This window comes from Panthera uncia, chromosome D2 (assembly GCF_023721935.1).
Source record: "Panthera uncia isolate 11264 chromosome D2, Puncia_PCG_1.0, whole genome shotgun sequence".
NCBI classification, from domain to species: domain Eukaryota; kingdom Metazoa; phylum Chordata; class Mammalia; order Carnivora; family Felidae; genus Panthera; species Panthera uncia.
In genome coordinates this window covers 56,931,155-56,949,875 of record NC_064818.1, presented here as the reverse complement: position 1 = coordinate 56,949,875, position 18,721 = coordinate 56,931,155, and the positions used below count along the sequence as shown (strand labels likewise).

The following is an 18,721-nucleotide window of genomic DNA, read 5'->3' as shown; positions in this document are numbered from 1 at the left end:
TATTTACAACTCACCCTTACAGTTAAGTTCATTACTTATTCCTTTTCTCTCTCAATCTTGAATTCAGTTCTCTCAACTGAACGTATTGATCAAGCTCGAAGAGCTCTCTCCTTTCTTTCCTTTCTTCCTTCTTGGAACTTTCGCAGATAGGAATCAGAAAACTGCCACAGGGTGAAATAGCAAATACACAAAATACAGATTGCCTGGAGGAAGCATAGTAGCTCGTTCAATTAGGACAACCAGGTAGAAGAGAGGAGCAAAGGAAAAGAAGGTAGCAGAGCTTACTGAGGATAAATTTTTTTAATTGGACGCCAGTTAATGGGAAACAAAGCCAATACTTAGAAGGAACAGAACAATTATAGAACAACCGAAATAATAGTCCAGCCTAAACATTTTAAAGGGAAAGGGGTGGAAAGCCAGATATGGTGAAGAAAATGCCACTATCCACTTAAGTTATTAAGGTCTGGCAAGGTCTCAGTGAATATAGACTTGATTTTGCCTGCTCAGAATTACTCTGAGAGAATCTTGCTTCCCGTCCTAAGTAAGGGTAACCCTGTCCTAGGGGCTTGCCATCCTAAGCAACTTATGGTAACAAGCAAGGGGAGCTGGTTCTGGGGAACTCAGAAGCCTGGGTGTTGTCAAGGTGGCTCCTATGGGAAGACGGAGCTTCTTCAAACTTCGGGAAAGTCCACATTCTCTTTTCCATGAGGATTCTCAGATAAGTGGTAAAGGCTAAAGGCTTTTCCACCTTAAGATCACAGAGCCCTATTCTGGGAGTTTCCTAACCTTGCCTTGGATTGTTTTTCCTTTCTTCCTGCTGCCGTTAATCAGCATGTTCAGGAAGCCACTTAATTCCCAGGAGGCCCACATTTCTTCACCTTTCTTGGAGGAATGACCCGGACTGCCCGGCCTAGGTTGCAAGGTAAAAAACAGCTTTCCCAGAGATGCTTCTCCTGTTGTTCTCTTCCTCTCTGAGTATCTCTGTCTTGGGTCCGTGTGATCGTGTGACACGCAAGAGACCTGGCATTTCCCCAGGCCAAAGTGCCAGCTGGTGTAAATGTGTTTGACTTAATGGCAACAGACTCCTGGTTTCCTGCTGCCAAGGCCGAGTTTAACCTAAAGTTACCCTTAGGAAGGGCAGGGCGGGTTACTGGGGTGAGTCAACCAGTGTAGCGTCTACTTCTTTTTTACTCTTAAAGGTACAGGGACAGGGTATAGGCAGCGTGGTAAACAATCGATTAAAACTACCCAAGCAATAAGTGTACGGGTCAGCAGATCTAAACTAAAGTCCCAGGAAACTTTGAATCACAGCCAAAAATCGCCCAGACACAGTACAATCAGATTCACTTCACTTTTATTATGAACAAACACAATTTCAGATCAGTACAACTAAGCTTCAGAGTTGATATTAATAGAAATTATTCCAAAATTATTCTTAGGTCACAAATAACTACTATCCCACATAAAAAGGGGGAAATCCCACCCAATCAAGGAAAAGGTATCCTGTGTATTGTTTCCACGGCAATGAGTTTATGCATTCTCAAATGTTGTCTGGCTAGTTATCCACCACTTATCCAATGGATTTACTCAATCTCCCAGAGAGAACCAGATCGATTAATGATAGCATCCAGGACCCACGGTTCATGGTGGACACAAGTTCATGGTGGATACTGCTACTATAAAAATACTCAGGACTTAAAAGAATTCCTCTGCTGAAGGATCCCAAAATGCTTTAAAAAAGCATTAGTCACACCTCAAAACTGCCCTTTGAGGTAGGTCAGTATTATTATCCCATTTTAACAGAAGGAAAACTGAGGCACATTATAGTTAAGTGACTTGCCTAGGGTCACATAGCAAGTCAGTGGCACAGTGGTAGGAGAGGCCCTGGCCTTAGCCACCCGCGAAACATTGACATCTTGTTTTCTTTAACCTTTCACGCTGACCCATTTGAGCTAGACTTACAGAGAATACACTCAGGATACTAGCAAACCAAGGAGGAAAAGTTTCCATTTTAAATGCTACAACCATCTTTTCATCTAAAAAAAAAAAATTATAAATCAAATACATTCAAATTACTTCCACCCTCCATCAAATGTGGGCATTTAATACAAATAGCCCTAAGAAAAGATTCCAAAATAAAGCCCAGAAGGGAATCCTGCAAATAACTATACTGATAATTCTCCAGCCAGGCCCCCTTTTCTACCAGCCACTTTTTGCAGGCTCTCAGGTGCAAAGGAACTCCACAGAGGAAGTGAGAGCAGGGCTCATATGCAACACTGATTAGAAAAGATGTAAGGCACCCAAATAAGTTGTCAGCACACCCACAAAGCGAGGACTGTTAGAAATTCAGACTTGAGTTTCTGGGACATTAATGTGTCAATTGAACTCAGCTTTAGAATCTTGAAAAAAGTGTTCCTTACTCAGCAGACACCCTTCTACCTACACATTCTCCTATATACTGGGGCCATCAGCTTGAGGACCCTGTCCAGCCTTGTGTAGGTCATGCTGTGGATCAGATCCCTGCGACATAATTCGAACAGAAAGATAACCTTGTTTTTGATCAGAATTTATAAAGCAGGCATCTGATAACCTGTGGAATTAAAACTACCCAAGGGATAAGTACACAGGTCAGCAGATCTAAACTACGGTGATCTTCCAGTAGATTCTTTTCTACTGAGAGGAAGAGCTCAAAAGACAAGGATGCCTTTAGTCCAGGTCAACCCCTGTAGCCTCTGTCTATTTGATGAATACAGGAAGAAAGGCCCTCTTCCCTTCCACTATTAGGGCTCAACAGTGCACAGAACATTTGGTATTGTACATTTCCAATCTTTCACAGAGTACAGCCAGGCTTTTGCATTGATGACTTAGGTACAGGGACAGAAATAGTCCAAGGTTCTCAAAACACCGATGATTTTTTGCAGACCTCTCCTATACTACTGTTTGCCCTAGGCTGTGGGGTGGGGAATGCTGGTTAGTTTACTGAACAGAGACGCTGTTCAGCCAAGTTTATGGCATCTCAGATCCCAAGTCTCGGCTTTGCAGTACACCCTGGCTCCAGGGAACGGGGCCTCCTTTTGAGTGAGGCACTTTGGAACTTCCCTTTGCTTCTTGTGCTTCCCAGTGAAGACTAGGCTCCCTCCCACTTCTACAAGCATTGCACTGTCCACTGGGAGCAGACTCGGGCTGGGCAGGCTTACTGAGCGAGCAGGGGGCAGCTAGCATGCTCTCTCGTGTTCTGATCCAGACAGAGGAGGATAAAAACAAACCCTTCTTTGCCCGATGGCTGGCTCACTGGTACCACATGAGCATTTGGCCTGGCTGTGCCTGAGCCAGGGATGTTTCTGGTAAGGTTTGCCAGCTTTGTCTTGAGTCATCAGTGTGGTAGGGGAGCACAGAGGTGTAGATGGAGAGACTCTGGAGGCCAAGTGAGAGTGGCAGCTAGCTCAACTTTATAAAGAGAAACAGTGGTTCAGTGGCCCTGAGCATTCTGTCTGCAGGAAGGGGAGCTTCCTGGTGAGCAATAGCCATCACTGCCTCTGAGTATCTACAAAAGAGCCTTCCTGCCCAGAGAAAGAAGAAAACAGCAGGGAGGAGATAGAACCTGTAGGAGAAAATGGACAGCTAGGGTAGAGCCAGGAATCAATAACCACAGTAGTTAAGAGATTCCTACCTCGCCTTCCCCCGGCCCAGGCAGTCCTATACTTTAGACTAAAATTTTAACAGAGAAGGAATGGATGAAATGGTTCAACACTGAGGGGAGAAGCCTTCTAGTTTTTATTCATTCCAAGGAGAAATTGGCATTCATGAACGAGCCTAACATTTAACTTGTTTGTATAACCACCTTCCAAATCAGGACATCCAATGACTTACTCAGTAACCTTCTGAATCCCCTGGCAAGGTGTTCTCAGAGCCCTTCTTTTGTAAAGTTATCTCTTAGGAACTGCCAACAGACCTTGCCCAGGAACCTCTCCATCTCCTGTCCAGCAGTGAGAGGAAAGCAGACAACCCACCTCATTTCTCCTCTTTTTCAAGCATCCCTCTTTCAGAGGGAGGCACTCTAAGTGAATTACTTCAACATTCCAAGCAAAGGATGTATGTATGTATATTTTTATGTTGGACCCAACCCCACCTCTTAAAATCCTTCCTTCCGTGGAAGGTGGCTGTGCTCACCACTATGCCACAAACATGTTCCTTTTTTGGATGTCTGGAAACGCTTGAGCCACCTTGTTACTATGATGGGAGCTGACCAATGTCCCGGAGATGGCAGAGCAGAAAGCTGAAAGAATTTTAATGATTCCGTGATCCGCTAGATTCACCGATTCTGGACACAAGCAACCTCAAGATTTCTTGTCATATGGAATAAGAAATCTTGTCGTTATTAAAAAAAAAAAAAAAAATCCTTCCCCAGCAGAGACCACTTTTACTACAAACTAAATGCTTCTTCTTTATCCTCAGACTAAACTACAGTGGGACATTGCCAAGCTCTATGCCCATTCCCCATTCAGAGTCAGGAGAGAGAGGAGGCATGCCATCTGGTGGGGCTCCAAGTCCCCACCAGGCAAGCAACTGTGTGTCCAATCACAGCAGGAGCTTCTTGCCTTGATTCCCACCTCACCCCATCTTTACTTTTCTCAATCATACCATACACGCTAACTCTCTCCCCTGACAATTTACCTGCTTTAGAAGCTTTGTGCCCAATAAAGTTATTTTCCATTCCAACTCACAAAAGCCTGGGCTGAAGACAATTAACGGGGGCCTTCCCAGAAGATTTTATCATAGCTCTGGCGTGAGCCACCCATCCTGAGTCTCAGGACAGCTCAAGGAAAGAGTTATGTGGGGCAAAGCCCACAAGCTCTGGGCTACAGAACGGTTGTCTAGGCTTTGGAAGTTGGACGCCCACCAATGAATGACGAGCTGCTTGCCTGGGAGGCAACGAGCGAGGAGAGGAAGGGAAGGGATACGAACAAAGCAAAGAAAATGACGATGGACTAGAAGAGAGGGAAGAGAAGAGCAAAAATAAGAATATCAGCTTAGTGTCGTGAAGGCAGAGTTGTTGGCTTTCAATTTTAAAAGAATACTGTACTGGAGTGGGTTAATGTCATCCTCTTTAGCATCCTGGTAGCATTATTCAGTAGTTAATAAACAGAACATTAAACCTCTGCCCGGCTGGCTTTCGGAAAAGGAACCTGAGGGACCCAAAACTCAGCCACTCTTGTAGCTTCCGTCTCCAGTTCTTTTAATCCTGGCCAGGATGGCGGCCTTGGATACTTTCTTCCGGTCGTAAGCCAGGCCGAGGAAAGCCATGCAGTCGATGAAGAATGTGGTGAAGTTGATGTGCCAGCGGTACTCACTGGCAGAGTAGTCATAGGGAAAGGAGTGGTGGTAGTTGTGGAAGCCCTCCCCTGGAACAGAAGCAATGAGAGTTATGGGGCCACGCTGTGAGCTGCAGTCTTCGTGGTCTCCGCGCGCTGGTTGCCTAGCAGAGGGCCTCAAACCCCTCAGAAACTTGCTATTGCTGAATGAACCAATGAACCCAGGCTCTTCGCCTCTGAACCCAATTGTTTCCCTCAGAGGCGCTGGGGAGCCCTGATCCCCCAAGCCTTTCTAGGAGCCTTTGTCAGAGAAGGACCGGCAATTTCTCCCAGAGGATAAGCTAACTAGAGAGAAATCGCTATGGCTGGGAATGGATTTCAGATTGGAAGATTCCAGAGCCTCGCTAAATATTGGTCTGAGCCGCTACAGGCTCTTTGTGTGCATGTGCATGTGTCAGCGTGGGGAGAGGACAGAGTTGAGAATGAAGGACTTTTGCTGTGCTTCTTCCAGAGATGAGCAAAGGACCACACCTTTCACCACGGCATTAGCGCCACCTCGAAGGGGGGAAGATATTGACAGAATTGGGCGGTAACAGCCCAAAGGCAGAAGAAAAAAGGCCCAGTGCAGGGGCCCGAATTTCCTCAGTCACTACTGGTTTACAATGGACTGTTCCGGCTTCTAGTACTCTGAGCTTTGACCCTGGTGTAGGGTGATGCTGATAAAACAGAATCTCTCTGAGGGAGTAAGAATTAAAATGCTTATGGGGCACCCGGGTGGCTCAGTCGGTTAAGCGACCGACTCTCGGCTTTGGCTCAGGTCAGGATCTCACGGTTGGTGGGATCAGGCCCTGTGTCGGGCTCTGCGTTGACAGTGAGGAGCCTGTGTGGAATTCTCTCTCTCTGTTTCTCTCCTTCTCTCTCCCTCTCTCTCTGCTCCTCCCCTGCTCTCTCTCTCTCTCTCTCTCTCTCTCTCAAAATAAATAAATAAACTTAAAAGGAAAAAGTCTTAAAATGCTTAGATATTCCCTCTAACCTCTGAGATTCTGAGATGAGCAGGTCACTTTGCTGGACAGAAGAAAAACAAAGCAATTCCGGTTTTAGGAGAATTTCGGGAACAGGTAAAGCTTTGGAAACTCCGCAGAGAGTGAGCCCTCCAACCTCTGGCAGGACTCTTCCTTCCGGATCATATTCAACAGTAACAATACTGACCCTTAGAAAGCTGGGGGAAAGCTGGGAAAGACTGGCTAATAAAAGAGCACACTCTGAGCCCTTTGAAGATAAAAGAACCCTAGTAGAGCAGTAATGATATTAATAACAAGCAAGTGAAGGAAGTCCTGCAAAGTAAATGACACCATCCAGGGCAAGTCAAGGTATGTCCTCTCTCTGTGACACCTGATTATCCACAGTGTGAACTGAGTAGGAGGCTGGGCTCGCCACAAGGCCGAACGTACTGACAAGATTACCAATTTCCATAAATGGTTTTGTACCAAGGCTCTGTACAAGCACCAACCAGGCCTCCGGTTATCAGATTTAAAACTAAACCAGATACACACATAGCCAAGAGGCCAAGAAACAGAGGAAGGCCCATGGATGGAACAGGGAGAGCACTCTGCAACTGGGACGGCAAGACAGAGCCCAAGCAAGGCTCAAAGAAGGAGGGCAGCCTTGGCAGAGAGAAAAAGAGCGTGTGACTGTGGGGGAGGTAACTCAAGAAGAAAAAGGTTAGAACGGCAGAAAAATAAGCCCCAGGAGAACAAAGGCCAGAGGTGAAAAGGGAGGAGTGCAACAGGTCGGAGAAACGAATGAGAGCCGAGACAAAGTAAGATACTGGCAGCCACTCTGAAGTCGTGCTCAGCAAGAGGCTGCAGTTGGGGAAGCTCGCCATAGACCCAGCGCCAGGAGAGGACAAGTGTCATTCCAGAAACTTCCATTTCTGTGAAAGTCTCAGACTTGCATCGCCTAGGTGACTGATTTCAAACATGGTTCAGAGTATGAGCAGGCGCACTGGTAGACGGTGCCTGCGAGGCGCGGGAGGCGCATGAAAGTTCCGAAGAGATGGGAAAAAAACGCCCTAGTACCGATAGTAAAGATGATGAGGATTGAGAATCTAATGGGAGGTTTTAAAGCGAAAAAGTGAAGGTTAGGCCACAGTGGGCGCAAATATGTGGAACAGTGAAGTTGCCTAGATATACCAGATGACCAATAGCATTGATCATTGGTGAGGAAGAGGTCACGGGGTCTGCTTCAGGAAAATAAATTCCAGGCCTCGGTCAAGGTCTATATTTAGTTGAAAACAGTGATGGGAAAAAAAGGGGGGGGGGGGAGTCAGATGGTTAGAAGCCTGTTGTCTTAGCCCCTGGCTATTAAGACTGGAATGATAGAAATACATTCATGAATAGTCAGCATTAGATCAGTGAGCAGGTACTTGTGATCAAACTAACCACTTTACTCATGGTTCCCTAAGCCATGTTGTGGGGAAGGTGTGTTCCTAGCACAGAGGAGAAGCAGGAGAGAGAAAGATAAAGGGCAAGAGATAGGACTGATGAGTGGTGGCGAAGGGTCACCAACAATTGCTTTGATGCCCTTCATGTTGGCATCACCAAAGAATAAGGTGTGGCACATGCTTCAGATGTGGCCTCCCTGAATACAGCAAGAAGACAAAATAGAAGTTGGTGCAATTAAATTACAAGGACTTAGTCTACATTATATATTGCACGTTTACATATAACACCCTAGGCTTACCGCCCACCCAAATGATCCTGTTGGCCCGTTTATGCATTCCCTGCCCCAAGCAAGACCTGCAATCCAGCCCAGAGGTGACTGGAAAAAGGAAAACCCAAAGGGGCTCACTATACATAGCATTTGGGAATGTTCTGGAATGTGAAATCAAGTGCATTGTTGTTTTTTTACCCTTTTCTTCCCACAGAAAATCTGTTGCCTGACTCTGAAAAGTTGTCTAATACATTGACCCTTAGTTTTGTAGTGGAATCCCAGACAGAAAGAAGTCCTAAAACAGGTTACTCTGGTTTTTCTGGCTCCTAGCCTAACACCCTAACCGGCGGACCACTCGAAGGGGTCTTGCTGCGGACTGCTGACTTACCTACAGCTCCCAGGGAAACCAGGATATTCTCTCGGGGGCTAATGGTGGTGTCATAAGGGCGATATCCGTAGAGGTGGGCAGCGCTGTTCACCAGCCAGGTGGCATTGAGCACAATGGCGTAACGCAAGAAAGTGGCAACGCACAAGCTGTGTATAAAAGTTTCACCCCAGAAATACCAGGGCACAAGAGTGGGCAGGATGAAGCACATCAACAGGATGCCGGGTTTGTAGTACCTACATTGAGAGACCATACGCTGAGTCAGAGGGGAGAGGACTCCCAGATCTGCCTGATTTTCCCCACTGTCACCGGTGGGGCTCTTTCCTTCTATGGGGTACAACATAGCAGAAGTCAAAGCAAGAGGGAACGGGGTGGGGAAATGTTCTGAGAATGTCTCCGGGGTTAGAAAATGAGGTAATGGCAGGTGAACTGACTTTTCTAGGATCACACCAGTAGGAACCGGTGGAGCAAGGATTGGAATGCTTGTCTCCAGCGTCTGCATCCAATGTTCTTTTTGACTGTAGCCTAATATCACCTTGGTAAGACAGGTGACGTCCCAATTACCAACTTAATAAACTCAGTCCTCCTTCCCAGGCTGTTTTTCCCTTCTGCCTTGTAGGCTCCTTTCTCTTTCCTGTCCATGGTTTCTGAGAGTCTGTGCTCTGTGTCTTGCCTCCACATCCTGCTGCCCACCCCTCTCATCATTCCTCTCCTTCCTGAGCCAGGCACAGAGCGTCCTTGACGCCCGCAGGCCCTCTGGAGGCTCCGTGCCATTCTTCACTCTCTCCAATGTAGGCTACGCCATTGACATTTCTAGGGAACTGGTTTCCTGCTTCTCTTCAGTGGCCAGTGTTCTCTACTCTCCTATCATTAGTATTCCCTGCATCAAACTTTGCGTTCCTGCCATGTTAACTGGATCCCTGTTAACTCCTTACTTGTGGTCCTGCTTCTCAGCTCTCTGACTCAATGGATTTTTTTTCGACCATCCCGAGAGTGACCTTTCTAAAGAACACCTCCGGTCATGCCACATTGCTGTGCAAAAAACTTGTAATGGTTTCCCGTTGCCTATTGAATTAAGTCCTACTTTTGCTTTTAAGGCTCTACAAGAATAGTGTCAGCCTCTCTTTCTAGTCTTATTGCCACCACACCCTGTGCTTCAAGCAAAAGGACTTTGTGGCTGGAATGTGCTTTCATGCTTTAGCTCCTTCTCTTCTTTGTGTTTGTACTTTCCCTTCCCACACACACCTGTGAAAATCTCTATCCATCAGGGGATTCCAAAGCTATCTTCTGCATTAATCCTTCCCCCATGCCCCCCACTACACAACCTCCCTCTCCTTTGGGCCCCTCATTGGTATAGAAAACATCTTGCATGTGTCATGGCTGTCCAGATCTTTGGCTTTCCCTCCACCTCCCAACAGGCTACAAACTCCTTGAAGGCAAGGACTGTGACACAGTCATCATTGTATCTGTGAATGTCCTAGGCGAATAAGCATTTGTTGAATCTAATTGGTTTAATTAAGAGAGCTCTGAGAGAAAGAACAACAGTCCACGGGCAGGGGCCTGTGGGCCGTTAAGTATGAGGGTTTTAAGTTAAATTCAGAACGTGCAAACTCACTAAATTACTCAGCTTCGGTTTATAAGCCCTAGGGGAAAAAAGGGGGCTCCCCAAACACGAGATGCCCAGCCCCCTTATCCCCTCACTCACCTTCTCTGGAACATCACCAGCTTCTCAGCTTTTAGGTCAGACAAGTCTAGCAAACCACCCTTCTCTTTGACGGCTGGGTGTTTGCGTACGAGCAGCCAACCCACATGAGAGAAGAAAAAGCCACGTCGGGAATTGTGAGGATCAGCATCTGTTTCTGAAAACTTGTGGTGAGCACGGTGATCTCGGGCCCATTCAAACACGTCATTCTGAAGGGACAGAGAAGAGGAATGTAGGCCTGATGAGAAATACCCTCTGAGAGGACTTCCACTGGATAGGCAACTTTAAGAGCCCATGGCTCTCAGCTCCACCTCACAAAATGCCCAGGGGTTTGGGTATCAAAGGGGTCATGGAGTTGCCTCCTCTTGTCCCCCAGCTTGCCCCTGAAGCTTCGGTGGAAGGGCAATTTAAAGTCCCCGGACCACAAACAGGACTAGCTTCTTCTTGCAGGTTATATGGTGGACAGAACGGAGGCAGATCACACAGAACTCAGAGAGTTTCATTCGAAAAGCACATTGCAATTCTTCAAGCAAGAAAAATGCTGGAAAAGGTCCTCACGGGGCGCCAAACCCCTGGGCATGGAGATCACGAGGGAGGCAGCCTTGCATCCCAGGTCTCGGCCGGTGGATGAAGCTTCAGAGAGTTCCGTTCTGACGCCTTGCCACATAGACGATGGCCAGGCAAAGAAATCACGATCTTGACTCCATTTCCAAATGACCTGTGGGCTCCCCTAGGATTCTTTTCATCCCTTAAAGAATGTGCCAGAATCTCTTCCTTTGCCCCACAAAGACAACATCAGGAACCGTCAGTGCTGTGACGGAAATGATTATACAACTGTGGCAAGTACCTGGGATGCTGCCATGAAGGAGAGGATCAGTTTGCTTTCTTTCCTTTTTCCTCCTGCTCCAAGCTAAGCCCCGCACCACAGGCTATCTTTTGTCCATTTCTTCCACTTAATAACTGGGAGTTCCCTTTCCCCAGTTCCCTGTATTCTATCTCTGCCATGAACTCTTTGCCTCAACAAACTTCAATATTTGACTTAGCCAGACTGGCAGCCCAAGATAGGACCAAAATGTCGGTCTACCTAACTTGTCAGTGACACCATTTCCTCATCTGTAAGATGGGGGTAATCACACCGACCTTCTAAGATCGTTGTGAGGGTTTCATGAGGTAATCCACGTCAAGGGCCTAGAATAGTCAGGCACATAATCAGTGCTACAAAGTAATTTGCTCATATACCCGAGAACACAGAGTCCAAGAGTCTGAAATATCAGCTTCAATCCCATTATGGTGGAATCCTAAAATATTCGCCTAAAATGGCGAATTTATTGTCCAGTGTCTGCCCAGGAACACAGGGTCAGCTCCTTATGCACTGCGGCCCCTTATGATAAGGCCCCCAACAGCTAAGACTGTGTGACAACAGAGGGACCTTAGGATCAAAAATAATCCCATGATGCTGAGACTATTTCCTATGTAGCTCCTACTCCCTTTTCCAATGTGGACTTAGGGACTGGGCCTGCACTGGAGGTGACCCTAAAGGGGAGAGGAAATTGAGGTGCTGTCCAGGTATAGCTCCTCTCCAGGCACTGAGCTCCTCCATTCTGTCCCTGGACCATGAGAAGAGTGGAGGGAAAAGAACTGAGCAGAGCCAGCTCCTTACCTGGAATGCCATCGTGTTCGCAATGATCAGGAAGAACCGCAGGGGCAGCCGAGCTTTGTAAGTCCGGTGACTCCATAGGCGATGAGCTCCCGCTGTTATGCCCAGGGCGCTGATCACATAGTAGAAGAACCCTGCCGGGAGAAGTCAGTGTGGGTAGTCACTAATCTGGGAAGACATTCACATGACGTTCTCCAGACTGGTCCGTGTGTTCTTTAGGCTTCGGGTGAGGATCTGTTTTACCCTAAACTCCAGGGATGCCTTGGTCTCCCATGCCCCTTCCGTTTTACAAACTGAAAACTACCATCACCTCCCATCCTCTGGAATGAGCCAAATCCCAGGCACTTCAGAAAGGCCAGGCAGAGAAGAGAGCTCTTATCACTCAGCCACTTGTCATTCTCCATCATGAAGGACATTATCCCAGATCCCATTTCCTTTGACCTTCAGTTAAACTTTTCCAAAGTTTTAAGGACCACAGACGACTCCTGCAAAGTTTAGGACCTATAAGCAAGGGTGGTATTAAAATGTTTGACAGCCAGTATGGTCTACGCATTAACCAGTTCAAGGGACCCTGGATTCTAGAGGACACTCACAGGGCTCTGAACCGTGGCTATTTACCAACTAGTATAAAAACATTTCAATATTTTAGCAGGCAGTGGGGCCATATCGGGGGAAAACCCGCCCTGCACATAAGTCATATCCGCACAGTGTCTGAAGCTTTGCCAAGGCTTTTATGCTCTCTGATTCATCGGATACCTTGAATGGGATCTAATATCCTCACTTTGCAGTTACGTGTACTTTGCAGTACGCGGTGAGAGGCTGAGTGGGCTCGAAACCAAGTTGTCTGTCAACAAGCAGTTTGTGTCCCGGCTATACTGTACTCTCCACAGCCCCACGGTTCCTGTGTCCCTCCTTTGCCATGTGCCTCAGTCAGTCCCTGCTCCCTCTGGCAAGGCTAATTCTAGGTAGTGGTGGGATGGCCTCCAAGCTACCGGTGGAATACCCCAACACTGTCCTGCCTCACCTTCCCGGAGGCCTGCAGGACATAACCTCTAGATTATACAGAGATATAATCTCCAACTGGGAAGTGGGTTTCTGCGTATAGCCATCTTCCGCCTTCCTGGAGGCCTGCAGGATATAATCTCTAGATTATACAGAGATATAATCTCGAGCTGAAAAGTGGGTTTCTGGGTATACCCATCTTCCTCTGCTCTAGGAGGCAGGGCCTGAGGCCTTGGTAGAGCGGTGACGGTTGACAATGTTTCATTCCTAGGAAAACTGCTAGAAACAATAGATCCTCAGTGGCCACGGAACTTAGTTGCAGCTGGAGACACTGCACATTGTAACAAATTGTCCTGTGTTCTCCTCCAGCCACAGATACCAGTTTCCTAAATAACCCCCTTCCTCCCCTATCCTATCTTCCTCCACCCTCTCCTGTTCCTCCTACAGGATCTGGAGGAGAGCCATGGGGCCAGAGTCTGTCCCAGTGAAAGCTCTACCCATAGTCTCTCTGAGCTGGGATTGGGGCTTCAGGTGATTTGCTGGCTTTAAGCCATGTGGTGTGTTCTTTCCAGATGTATAGTAGCTGCCTGCAACTGCGTCTGAAAAAGTGACAGTTGAGCCACAGCCGACCAGTCACCAATGAGGAAGAAAAATGGCTCTGGGCATGAAAGCAAAAGCACTCAGCTCAGAACCAAGGAAGCTGCTAGGGCTTTTGCATGCCACAGAGGACCTGGCAAGTTGACTCAGAAAGCACATAAGACGCTAGTGTTAACAGGGGCATTGGGAAAAGAGCCCATCCACTCTGGTGCCTTTTTCTATCAGTATCTCTAAAGCCTATCTAATAGAAAGCCTTAAGTCCATTGGAGATTCATTTCTTCATGAATGTCCAACTCGTCAGCCTAAGGAAAGTCTCATAGCTTTGACTCTAAGAAAGATTTGAGAAGTTTTGCCCCTTGGCCAGTATTGCCGAGGTATCTCTTCAGCCCTAAGGGCTCTTCTGAGATGCTTGGAACCATGAGAAATACTGGAATCACTACGAGTTGCTAATTTAACACTGTCCTTAGGGATAAAACAAAAGGAGAAGCCAAGCTCCTAAACTCTGAAGGTGGCCCTCTGACCCTCCCTTCACCCCTCTTGTTCCTTGAGACAGAGAAGTTCTGACTTCCTAGATACAGCTGGTCATCCCATCAACTAAGCCATCCACCACGTGGCCCGGGGGCGGGTGTGTGTGTGTGTGTGTGTGTGTGTGTGTGTGTGTAAATCACCATCCAGTCTCTGTGTGCCATGTTTCTCTGTCCATAGGTACAGTACACACCCATGGGCAGAGCCCCCAAAAGGCAGCATTGTTCCCCCTGCACCAGCAGCCAAGGGCAAGGAGCAATCAGCAATTGTCTGGCCAAGCTCCGGGCCTCACGAGGCCTACAGGGAGTTCTGAGGTTAGAGGGGGCTAGGTGACAAAACTACCTGTGAAGATCCTCTACTGGGAAGAAGGAGTGGAGAGAAGAATCCATAGTCTCCCTGGGGGATCCTTCAACCTGCTCTTGACCTCTCACACTACAGCTGAAGTTCTGCTGGGTTCTCAGAGGGGTACAGAACACATGTCCCCTCCCCTCCCAAGCATAAGGGCCCTTCCTGGTCTGCAGATGAACTGATTTCCTGCGCCCGGTCAGCCCCAGGAGTGACACACATGTAACCCAAAGAGCACTACCTTCCTAATCCCAAAAAAGTCCTGTTTGTCCCACTTTGTATCTGGAAAAATTGAGATCCCAAAGAGAGGGGATCTACCCAGTTGCATTTCTCTGTGGCACTGAGATTTCCCAAGACAAAGCTTCAGGGACCGTATCCCACCACCTTTACACCAAGAGGTCCGTGGTGGGGGATCAGCTAAAACTTGGCCTACCAGCCCTTCGACACAACTCTCGGCCAAGAGTGCAGCTGTCGGCAGGCATCCCACACCCAAGACTGCTCTGGAAACCCTAAAGTTGTGTTTTGGAGGGGAGTTCTGGCTCACTACCCTCAGAGAGGGGCAACGTGGAGCCCCTGGGGCACTGGAGCCCTCTGCTCTCCCTTTCCCCTTCCCAGGTCAGGCTTTTGGTGGCAGAGGTGAAAATGCCTGCAAAGCACATGTGTGTATCCAGGGGGCAGGGCCCTGCCATCAGCCCATCCCCGTGGATCCCTGAAAAAGCTGAGCTAAGGGCAGGTTAGGGACAAACCGGAAACCATCTCCCTCACTGCGGCAGCCTCAAGGCTGGGGCTGCTCAGGGTTCTCTTGCCTGGCCTGGCTGTCCCTGGCAAGGAGGGACTTCCTGACATCAAGAGAGAGGGGCCAGAGCATGCCAGATGGGCACTGGACATGAAACATTTCCTCTGTCATATTTCGTTCTCAGAACATTTTCATTTGGTGGCATGCTCAGTTCCCTGCAGACGTCCATGGAGTCGCAGCAACATCTGTGTGACCTGCTTCATACAGGAGCTTTCTTCGTCTATTTAACAAAGAAGCCTGGTCGGGCCAAGGGCCGAGGCAAAATTATTTTGTAGATAACCTCTTCTCTGTTCCTCCCTCTTCTACTAACTCTTTTCCTGAGCGGGTTCTCTTGCTTTCCTAGGACTGTGCTCAGCATATTCCCTCTAAAGCTGCTGGTCTAGTCCCATGTTCCCATGCCTCCCAGGTTGTGGCCTTGATCCTTTCGTGGCCGGCAGGGCTAGGACAGGCAGCCAAGCAAATGACTTGAAACAGAAATGCTCTTTCAGGGAGAGCTGACTCTTTGGCCCAGGTCAACTTATTTCAAAGCCTGCAGCACCCGGTCTCAGGGCTCCCTCCCCAACCCCCATATTAAAGGACCCCCAGCATCGTCACTCCTGCATCCCGATCCCCCTAGGCTCCGTTCTCAGCCCACCATTCTTGAGTCACAAGAGACATGGCTGGGAAAACCTGGGCCTGGAGGGGCTGTTGCCTCTGCTCTATGCAAGATCCTACCTTATTAGAGGAGTGGGGAGAAGCCAGGGTACTGGGTCAGAAGGACAAGGGAATCTCTTACCCCAGATCCAGGTGTAGACCTTGCAGGTGGGAACCAATATGATCCCATAGAGGGCTCCTAAGTGTAGCAGAGACATAAGGATGATGTTTCTCCAAACATACTGAAGCTTGGGCCTTGGGCCCTCGGGATCTTTGTAGCTTGGGTCGTAGATGTCATCTTTCATTTCAGGGCGGATGTCTTCTTCCAAGTATGGGGAAGCCTTCTCCAACTTGCACCCTCCATTCTGCAGAATCCTGGAGGGAGGCGCTGTGATGGTGGTGGTAGTTGTGTAGGAGCTAGAGATCTGGAGGGGAGAGGAAGCAGAGTCAGGAGGGAGAAGAGGACACGTGCGTGCACGTAGCCCTTGCCACTTCACTCTAATCAAGGGGGGGGGGAGGGGAGGGAGGGTGGCGTAGGGACAGACCCTGCGCCCAAAGCCCACGTTAACTGAAGAGTCCGGGGTACCTCTGATGGAAGAGAGGGAAGCCCCCAGGACCTGTGCAAATAGATCGTGGAAGGTGGTGGAACCTCAAGGTGAAGATGCGATAGTAAGGAGGAGAAAAACACTCGCACCCTTAAGAACACACAAAAGAAAACCCACATGCATATATAGACATCAAAGTACCGGCACGACCAGGTTTTTCTTTAAAGCTTAAGAAACAAAAGTTGGGGAACCAAGTCCTCAAATTACAATCCACATTCCCAACAAATTGAAGGCAGTACAACTCGCAAAAGATGACTATACAGTCCACGGAGATCTCAACGCTCTCGTCCACCCAGCGCCTGCGAACCCGCAGCGTGCGGGCAATTACTTGGAGCTCACCTCCTCTTGCAGCAAGTGGGCCGGCATCTGGGCTCTCTGATGCGGGGATCACTTTCCCGGGGCTGAGACTGCAGAGCGGAGTTCCGGATAGCCGGAACAGAGGGTAGACTTCGGTTCCCGAGCCCGCGTTTGCGTGGTGACCCGCGGCGCTGCGCCCCGAACCCCTCTCTGCGCGGTGCGCGCCGGATCGGTGTCGGGATCCGATCTGCAGTACGTGGCTCTACCCGGGATGGGAATTTAAAGGCTAGAGCTGGCAGTGGATGTCCCGTATTTCCTCAGACCCCTTTTATTCGCTGCCAAGAAGGGGCAAAGTGCGCGGAGTTGGCTCGCCGTGGGAGACCCGCCTGGGCGGGAGAGGGGAGGAGACAGGGCTGAGGCGTGCTGCGGGATGGAGACGCACAAACAGGATACTGCAGACACACCGCGGCTCCGCGGCTGCAGCCCAGGCCCCTGCCCCTGCCCCCGGGGAAATGCTAATGTGCTTCTGTAGAATCTGGCGCGTCATTGGCCGAAGGGAATTTGGTGCCACCTCGTCCAGCCGTTGCCATTGGCTGGGCGCAATCTGCTGTTCCCTCTGCCGCGAGCTACTCGCTCCCCCTCCCGTCTCTTTCTCCTTCTCGGCTCCTCTTCCCCCGGCCGCTGGCCCGGTGCCCGGCACCCTGCGGGCTCGGAGGCGCTCGGGAGCTTTCCCTCCGCACGCGGGAGAGGACCCGGTCCGGGAGTGGGGGGTGGCTACTCGCCCGGGACTGGCCCCCGACCGCGGGCGAACGCCTGGGCACCGGGGAAGTTTCCCTGGCAACAGTGGGGAAGCCCCGGGGCCGACCACTCCGCGCAGCTCGGTCCTGTCTTCGCGCGCCCAGAGACGCGTGGGAGGCGAGACGTGGCTTCAGAGCTGGGGTCCCGGGCAAAGGGGGCCGGCGGGGTCCCGCGTGGCTCCCCGGCGGGCGCGGGGCCGGGGGCCGCTGCGGAACAATGGTCCTGCCCCGCCCACCAGCCCCGCCGCGCGAACCCGAGCCTGCGGAACCCGCGGGTTCTCGGGGCGGGCGGCCCGCACACATGCCTGCACATCCACGTGTGTGTGTGTGTGCGTGTGTACCTGCACGCGCGCAGGGTGTTCCGCCTTGGAGCGCGCTCAGCAGGGGACAGTCACTGCCAGGCACCGCGGTGGAGGGTGGGGGTGGGGGGGTAGGAATCCCATCCCTCTGTGCTGCGCACAGGCCTCTATGCCTCTGGGATGTTTTGGTGAGACTTGAGCCAGGTTGTAATTCGGGGTTCTCCTCCAAGGAAAAAGGCAGAGAGCGCAGCTTTCGCTTTCACACAGACACAGGCCAGAGGACTGGTGTGTGCAACACGAGTAACCAACAGGTGTTGCCTTATTACTGCAAGCCACTTCGCAAGGATCATTTTATGTCATCCTTACTGCGACTCCATGAGGCGGGCTGTGCGTTCAGCTGAGATAAGGGGAGGTTAAGTCGCTTGCCTCTGGTCACAGCAGCCAGGAGTTGAGCCTTTCAGAAGCGTGATGCTAGAGCCAAAGTCTAAGTCCCTGCCCAGAATCCTGCGTCCCTGAGACCCTCTGACCTCCCTGCCCTGTCCCTCATGCCCCCTGTCTTTCTGGGCCTGTGGGAGGCTGACCATGAGAGCAAGCCCAGGACCAGGCAGGCCATGCATTCCTCCCAGCCTCCTTCCACAGCCAGGCCTCTCGGAATCCTGTCCCAGGATCCTTCCTCTGGGAAGAGGAGAGCACAAGGGGCTGGTGCCAGCCATTGGCTTCCCAGCAAGAGAGGCACCTGGGATTGCCTGGGAGGAGGACTGAGGAGCTCCCTTGTTGGCCACTGGTCTCGGGGTCAGGCCACCTCCCTGGCCAGTCACCGGCACCTGCATTCCAGTCGTGGCTCCCTGGCCGGTGCGAAAGTTTTGAATGAGACTGACTGGCTGCCTCCCTTAGGAGCAGCGGGTCTTGTCATGGCTGCGAAGTGCTGGGCGTGTAGAAGGGAAGTCTGTGCACATGCTGCTCCTCGGGCTTGCTCTGCACTGTCTACTCAATTCCTCTACCAACCACAGGGTCACTCTTCCAGGGAGAAGATCCAGAGTTCCTTTAGGGCTGTACC

General features: G+C 50.0%; 2 protein-coding genes across 2 annotated transcripts in view; one reads left to right on the top strand and one right to left on the bottom strand.

Annotated features, from left to right (window-relative positions):
• Nucleotides 1-1,337: 1,337 nt before the first annotated feature.
• Nucleotides 1,338-17,508, bottom strand: SCD (stearoyl-CoA desaturase). The gene is made up of 6 exons (XM_049645588.1): nucleotides 16,611-17,508; nucleotides 15,809-16,091; nucleotides 11,772-11,902; nucleotides 10,115-10,320; nucleotides 8,413-8,645; nucleotides 1,338-5,402 (listed from the first exon to the last, which is right to left on the bottom strand). The coding sequence occupies exons 1-6, from the start codon at nucleotides 16,635-16,637 to the stop codon at nucleotides 5,203-5,205; spliced, it is 1,080 nt and encodes a 359-aa protein (XP_049501545.1). The 5' UTR covers nucleotides 16,638-17,508; the 3' UTR covers nucleotides 1,338-5,202.
• The window catches only part of PKD2L1 (polycystin 2 like 1, transient receptor potential cation channel), a 48,319-nt gene continuing 46,468 nt past the window's right edge, over nucleotides 16,871-18,721 (top strand). Inside the window, 1 exon segment of the mRNA XM_049646008.1 lies at nucleotides 16,871-17,682. Within this exon segment, the coding sequence (XP_049501965.1) occupies nucleotides 16,871-17,682 (812 nt within the window).